The 7,593-nt window shown below is 43.9% G+C and overlaps 1 protein-coding gene across 1 annotated transcript in view; it reads left to right on the top strand.

Annotated features, from left to right (window-relative positions):
• Positions 1–7,593, top strand: part of KDM3B (lysine demethylase 3B) — an 87,214-nt gene that overhangs the window by 74,979 nt on the left and 4,642 nt on the right. The window contains 8 exon segments of the mRNA XM_017891311.1: positions 587–609; positions 611–756; positions 1,843–1,933; positions 2,057–2,187; positions 2,818–2,937; positions 4,618–4,757; positions 5,039–5,215; positions 6,193–6,327. Of these exon segments, the coding sequence (XP_017746800.1) occupies positions 587–609; positions 611–756; positions 1,843–1,933; positions 2,057–2,187; positions 2,818–2,937; positions 4,618–4,757; positions 5,039–5,215; positions 6,193–6,327 (963 nt within the window).

Genomic DNA, 7,593 nt, shown 5'->3' with positions numbered 1-7,593 from the left:
TTACTAAAACCCACTTTGCATCCTCTTGTTTCTAAGCTATATAGTTCTGTGTTCTTAAAAAGGCAGTCAAAATGTCTGTTAGGTGGTGATCTGGCATTGATGACATTTTTAGAGAAGTATGATTTTAAGATGGGGCAGAGGAGGGGCTGGAGGTAGGTAGTACTTTTCTAGGTAAATGTTTTAAGGCCACACAAGTTTTTTGATAGTGTGATAACACTCCCTACTTTAAAAACTTGAGCAGGTGCTTGAGGAAGGGGAGCTCATGGCATCGTCATTTTCAGTATGAGGAAGTGTTCACAAAGTTGCACTTGTTAGCTTTTTGTCCTCTCACCTCAAAACAGTGGTAGGTATTAGGGCAACAAAAGTGATTTCCCCAGGGTGAGAATCAAGCATAACAATGGAGTAGAAGCATTTCCTTTCACTTTAGTTGACATGTGGAAATCCATGGATTATACAACTGGGAAAGAACAGTAGAGCTTCCTGGAGAAGAGGAGGCCCTCCTCAGGAAACCCTCCTATTCTGTCTCAGCCCTAAAGCCGGAAGCTTTTCCTCGATTGCTCTGATTGGGATATTTTTGTTTCCACAGCCAGTGCTGGTTTCGGGGTACATAAAAGCTCAAGTCTGAGCTCTGGAAGCCAGAAGCCTTTAGCCAGGAATTTGGAGACCAGGATGTAGACTTGGTGAACTGCAGGAACTGTGCTATAATTTCCGACGTGAAAGTTCGGGATTTCTGGGATGGTTTCGAGATCATATGCAGTAAGTAGCTTTCATATCTAGTTCAGTAATAGCAGACTGGAAAATAAGTATCTATATGCCCAGCTCTGCCCTTGAATAATAAATTATATTCTGGGCCATAATAGGGACTTGAAAAAATAAATTAATTAAAAATTAAAAACAGCCAGGTGCAGTCACTCACTCCTGTAATTTCAGTCCTTTCGGAGGCTGAGGCGTGGATCACTTGGGGTCAGGAGTTCAAGACCAGCCTGGCCAACTTAGCGAAACCCCATCTTTACTAAAAATACAAAAATTAGCCCGGCATGGTGTGTGCCTATAATCCCAGCTACTCAGGAAGCTGAGGCGGGAGAATCACTTGAACCCAGGAGGCAGAGGTTGCAATGAGCCAAGGTGGCACCACTGCACTCCAGCCTGGGTGATGGAGTGAGACTCTGTCTCAAAAATAAATAAATAAATAAATCCAAATTATACCCACTTGGTGGGAGAACATTCTGCCCTGGTGCCAACTCTGTAGCTTACATGGCAATTGCATGACTCTCAGAGCATGCCTGGACTTAATCATGTGATTGCATGGGCTGTGCAGAGCACTTTACTCTGAGGAAAGGGGATAGAATCCCTGTAAGATGGAAAAATAAGACACACACTGAAGTAGTGAGTGAGGAAAACAAAGCCCACCTAGTCCATTATGGGGGTTTACAAGTCTGAAATAAAAGGTTAGTCTCCTAGGCCGGGCACAGTGCCTTATGCCTGTAATCCCAGCACTTTGGGAGGCCAAGGCAGGCGGATCATCTGAGGTCAGGAGTTCGAGACCAGCCTGGCCAACATGGCAAAACCCCATCTCTACTAAAAATACAAAAATCAGCTGGGCGTGGTGGTGGTCGCCTGTAATCCCAGCTACTCAGGAGGCTGAGGCAGGGAGAATCGCTTGAAACCGGGAGGCGGAGGTTGCAGTGAGCCAAGATCGTGCCACTACACTCCAGCCCGGGTGACAGAGCAAGACTCTGTCTCAAAAAAAAAAGAGGTTAGTCTCCTAAAACTTAGTCACTGTTGAAAATCGGACACCAGCCAAACCAGCAGATGTTTGTGGGAGTACTCTCTGTCTTCCAGAACGACTACGGTCAGAAGATGGGCAGCCAATGGTGCTCAAACTCAAGGACTGGCCTCCTGGGGAAGATTTTCGAGACATGATGCCAACCAGGTTAGTGACCTGCGGTGGTGTCATCTTCAGAAGCCATCACAGAGTAGTCACAGAAAAGTGAACTTTGTCTGTTGGCTTTCTTCCCCTATAACAAGCTAAGTCATCTTTCCTGCACTTTCATAGGTTTGAAGATCTGATGGAGAACCTTCCTCTGCCAGAATATACCAAACGAGATGGCAGGCTCAATCTGGCCTCTAGGCTACCTAGCTACTTTGTAAGGCCTGATCTGGGCCCCAAGATGTACAACGCCTATGGTATGAGGGAGAGGTTAAAATTGCTCTTTTGGGGGACTGTCGTTCTTATTTCAACTATAGAGGGAGATCTGTGGTCAATGTCAGGTATAGAGATGATTGCAGGCAAGTGCTAGAGAAGTGAATAGTATCCAAGATAGTCTTGAATATGTTTGCTTTTGTCATACTGGTTTTCGTAACATCCATGTGTGCCCAAACCATAAGCTTACATGTCTCCGTAGTGAGGAAGTTTCATGTCAAAAACTGTACCTAAGGAGCCATATTCTCGAGTCTAAGAGACTTGACAAAATAATAATGAAGAGGTCTGGGTGCCATGCTACCCAGCCAGTGCTTTGTGAAGGCCAGTGATGACCTAAATCCCAGTGAAAGCTCAGCTTTATCTGAATACACCTAATGCCCGTATCTGTTTTGTTTTTCATGGAGAGATCGTTTTTTGGAGGTAGATTTGTTCTGTGGCCAGCGTCAATGAGAAATCAGTCTTAAAACAGTATAAAAAAGATGAAAGTGATTTCTTCATAAACAAATAGACTTCACTCTCCTAATTTCCCCTTGAGCATATTTTCAGATGTAGCGTTGATGTGGATTCTTCCGAATATTGGCCCTTCACCTTGCATATTTGTCTTTCTCCTTCAGGGTTGATAACAGCAGAAGATAGAAGAGTTGGTACAACAAATCTTCATTTAGATGTGTCTGATGCTGTTAATGTGATGGTGTATGTTGGGATTCCCATCGGGGAGGGTGCTCATGATGAAGGTATGCTTTCTAGAATCTGCTGCTTCAGGATGGTGAGGCTTTGTCTTGGGAATACAGTTGGGTGTTTTCATCCTTAGGGCCAGTGGCTTTTCCTTTTTCCTTTTCCTTTTTTTTTTTTTTTTTTGGAGGCAGAGTCTCGCCTTGCTCTGTCCCCCAGGCTAGAGTGCAGTGGCGCAATCTTGGCTCACTGCAACCTCCGCTGCCTCCCGAGTTCAAGCAATTCTCCTGCATCAGCCTCCTGGGATTACAGGCGCCTGCCACCACGCCCGGCTAATTTTTGTATTTTTAGTATAGATGAGTTTCGCCATGTTGGCCAGGCTGGTCTCAAACTCCTGACCTCAGGTTATCTGCCTGCCTAAAGTGCTGGGATTACAGGCATCAGCCGCTGCACCCAGCTTCTTTTTTCTTTTCTTATTCCCCTAGTGGCTTTTTCTTGTTTCTTCCAGGCCTAATGGGAAGTGGCCAGTGGATGTTGCTAGGTAAAGGGGGAGGTTCTAGTAGAGAAGAATACCACTTTGCGTATCTTTGACTAGAGTCTCTTTCTAGAAATGCTACCCTTTTCTACTTTGTAGCCTCACAAAGAGAAATGAAGGTCAGCTGTGGAGTGACAGATGATAAAGCCAGGACCTTCATAAAAATGAAGCATAAAAGTGATATTTTGCTGTATTTATACTTCCTGCCATCTTAGTGTTAAAATTAATACATGTTCATTATGGAAATTTTGGAAAAAGGGATACTTTTTTAAAAGAAAATAAGTAACTCAAAATCTCAAGGTTCAGGGATAATTTGTTTTTGTTTTTTTGTTTTTTTTTGAAATAGAGTCTCACTATGTTGCTCAGACTGGCTTCAAACTCCTGGGCTCCAGCATTCCTCCCACCTCAGCCTCCCAAGTAACTGGGCCTACAGGCAGGGCCATGTGCCTGGCTTTACATTTGCTTTTTTTTTCTTTTCTTTTCCTTTCTTTTTTCTGTAACCTCCGCCTCCTGGGTTCAAGCAATTCTCAGGCCTCAGCCTCCCAAGTAGCTGGGATTACAGGCATGTGCCACCACACTCAGCTAATTTTTGTATTTTTAGTAGAGACGGGGTTTCACCATGTTGGCCGGGCTGGGCTCGAACTCCCAACCTCAGGTGATCGCCTGCCTCAGCCTCTCAAAATGCTGGGATTATAGACATGAGCCACCATGCCCAGCCTACATTTGCCTTGGATTCTGCCCACCTGCAACATTCATGATGGTGTTTTTTAGGTCATTATAATAGACAAGCATTAGAAGCCAACCCTCTTCACTTGCCAGTGATGCTTTATGCTTTGTGGACTTAAATTCAGAATCCTAGTGTTTGAAGGGGTCTTGAGAACATACATAGACTCCATATACTTGTAGTGGAAAATAACCTGCAAGTTAAACGTAAGATATGGCTACACAGTTTAAGCAAAAAGTATGTGTTAAGGAGAAATTATACCTCCAAAAATGCTGAATCTCTAATACGTAAGGAAGGTTTAATGTTATTCTGTGTGTAGGGAGCTTAGACCAGTATGAATTTTGATTCTTTGATTCTGCCTTACATTATTCCAGAGATGGAGAAGAGTAAAAACTCGGTTTGTTTGAATTGGATGTTTCGTTTCAAACTCAGTGTTACTGAAATGGCTGACTACATTGAAAGTGTCATTTTTGCCCTTTTCAGAAGTACTCAAGACAATTGACGAGGGAGATGCTGATGAGGTGACAAAGCAGAGGATTCATGATGGAAAAGAGAAGCCAGGTGCTTTATGGCACATATATGCAGCCAAGGATGCAGAGAAGATCCGGGAGCTGCTCCGAAAGGTATGCCTCTGGGTGGGCTGTGCTTCCAGCTCACGTATCAAGGGTCTGGATGCTGAGACACCCTATCTAGGGTTTCTCATGTAGAGTCCCTTGGCATTAAAGACCTGTTGGTCATGGTATCTCTGGTGGCAAAGCCCAAAGGCTTGAATCCACACCTAGAGGATGTTGACTAGAATAGTTTTGCCATCCCCACCCCATCTTAGGACATTGCTACAGCAAGTTGGATTTACACTGTCAATAATGTTTAATTTTCCCATCTTTGGATTTGATTGTGGCTTCAGGTTGGAGAAGAACAGGGTCAAGAGAACCCCCCTGATCATGACCCAATTCATGACCAAAGTTGGTACCTGGACCAGACCCTCCGTAAGCGACTTTATGAGGAGTATGGTGTGCAAGGCTGGGCTATCGTGCAGTTCCTAGGTGATGCTGTTTTCATACCTGCTGGAGCCCCACACCAGGTGGGTTCCTGCTTGGAGGCTGGGCTGGACAGTTCTATGGGCTTCTTATTTCTGTCTTTCTTGCTAATCTACCAAGAGATTTAAGTAGCTAGATCAGACTGATTTCTCTTATGCTGCAACTTATTTTATGCTTTTATTTTCTTCCTTGTAACGTAAAGGTTCATTTAAAAATTTTTAAACAGGGCTAGGCACAGTGGCTCACGCCCGTAATCCCAGCACTTTGAAGGCCGAGGCAGGCAGATCACCTGAGGTCGGGAGTTCAAGACCAGCCTGACCAACATGGGCAACTCCCATCTCTACTAAAAATACAAAATTAGCCAGGCGTGGTGGCACATGCCTATAATCCAGCTACTCAGGAGGCTGAGGCGGGAGAATCGCTTGAACCCGGGAGGTGGAGGTTGCAGTGAGCCAAGATCGCGCCATTGCACTCCAGCCTGGGCAACAAGAGCAAACCTCAGTCTCAAAAAAAAAAAAATTTAAAACAATGCGAGGTATTAAAGAAAAAGTGACAAGTCCTAGCTCAGCTACTTGTAGCATACTCTTATCAATCCCCTTATCCTACCTTCCCAATCTAGTTGCTTTCCTCAGAGGTAGCCTACTGTTAACAGTTGGTGTATATTTTTCCAGAGCATTTTCTGTGCAAATACTAATATTTTTATGTATTTCCCCCCCCCCCCCTTTTTTTTTTGTGGTAGAGACTGGGTTTCACCATGTTGTCTAGGCTGGTCTTGAACTCCTGAGCTCAAGCAATCAACCTGCCTCAGCCTCCCAAAGTGCTGAGATTACAGGCATGAGCCACTGCACCTGGCCATTGTTTTTATTTATACATTTGCACTTACAGCTTTTCTGTGTTGTTATAAAAATAGAAATACTATACATATTTCTTAAGGTTTTTTTAAACTATATCATGGACGTTTTCCATATATTATTAAATCTCTAATGTCTGATATTTACCCTCTGCACTTTGCCCCTCGCAGGTTCACAATCTATACAGTTGCATAAAAGTAGCAGAAGACTTTGTATCTCCAGAACATGTAAAGCACTGTTTCCGCCTGACTCAGGAATTCAGGCATCTCTCTAACACTCATACAAATCATGAGGATAAACTGCAGGTAAATAACTCCTCCTCCTACCCCACTCTGTCTTCTCATTGCATACTCATATACATTACACAGAAAGCACATTCTCCTTTCTGAGGGTATTCTCCAAAGGTCTAATTGTGGAGGAGAAATGATGCAGGGAAGAAGTTTGTGGATATGGAGTCATTTTAGGATGCATTTAATTGTTTTTTAAAGTTTTTCTTCTTTTTTACAAAAATTAGCTGGGCATGATGGGGCATGCCTGTAGTCCCAGCTACTCAGGAAACTGAGGCAGGAGAATTGTTTGAACTGGGAGGCGGAGGTTGCAGCGAGCCGAAATCATGCCACTGCACTCCAACCTGGGTGACAGCAAAACAAAAAAAAAAGTTTTTCTTCTTTTTAATAGAATGGGGTCTATGTTGCGCAGGCTGGTCTTAAACTACTGGGCTCAAGATATCCTCTCACCTCAGCCTCACAAAGTACTGGGAATACAGGTGTGAGCCACTGCTTAACCTAATCATTTCTGTTGTGACAGTCCTCATTTCTCTCCCCTTCAGAGTTATAGTATTACTAGTGTTAGTAACTAACTAGACAGACCTCCCCAAAAGGTGGGAAAAGCACTATGGCAGTGTGTTCTAAGCATGTTTTTGAGAACAAATATTGCGCCAAAGCTGCTTCTCATAGCAGATTTCTATGCAGACTCAATTTCTTAGAGCTCTGCTAGGGATTACAGTTCATGTCCCTAAGAACTGTATCCCCTTGTAGAGCAGAGCTGAACAATCAGATTAGGTTCCCTCTGCTCTTGAAATGGATTGGAATTTTAAGGCAGAATTTCATCATTAATACACTTAGGTAGTTTAGTTGCATAAAAAGAACAAAGAGAGCCGGGCACGGTGGCTCATGCCTGTAATACCAGCACTTTGGGAGGCCAAGGTGGGTGGATCACGAGGTCAGGAGATCGAGACCATCCCGGCTAATATGTTGATACCCCATCTCTACTAAAAACACAAAAAATTAGCCGGGCATGGTGGCACGTGCCTGTAGTCCCAGCTACTCGGGAGGCTGAGACAGGAGAATCGCTAGAACCTGGGAGGCAGAGGTTGCAGTGAGCTGAGATCGTGCCTCTGCACTCCAGCCTGGGTGACAGAGCGAGACACCATCTCAAAAAAAAAAACAAAACAAAAAAGACAGAATAAGGAAGTAGAATTCTCTAGGCTTTCACTGTGGCATGCCTGTGGCTCAAGTGTATTTTCTTTGGTTGTTGATAGATCAGATTGAAGAGGTTTTTCTTTCTTTCTT

The sequence above is a fragment of the Rhinopithecus bieti genome, unplaced genomic scaffold, assembly GCF_001698545.2.
Source record: "Rhinopithecus bieti isolate Rb0 unplaced genomic scaffold, ASM169854v2 scaffold_20170, whole genome shotgun sequence".
In the NCBI taxonomy this organism is placed as follows: domain Eukaryota; kingdom Metazoa; phylum Chordata; class Mammalia; order Primates; family Cercopithecidae; genus Rhinopithecus; species Rhinopithecus bieti.
Note: the sequence above shows the minus strand (reverse complement) of the source record. Positions and strands in the feature narration are given on the sequence as shown.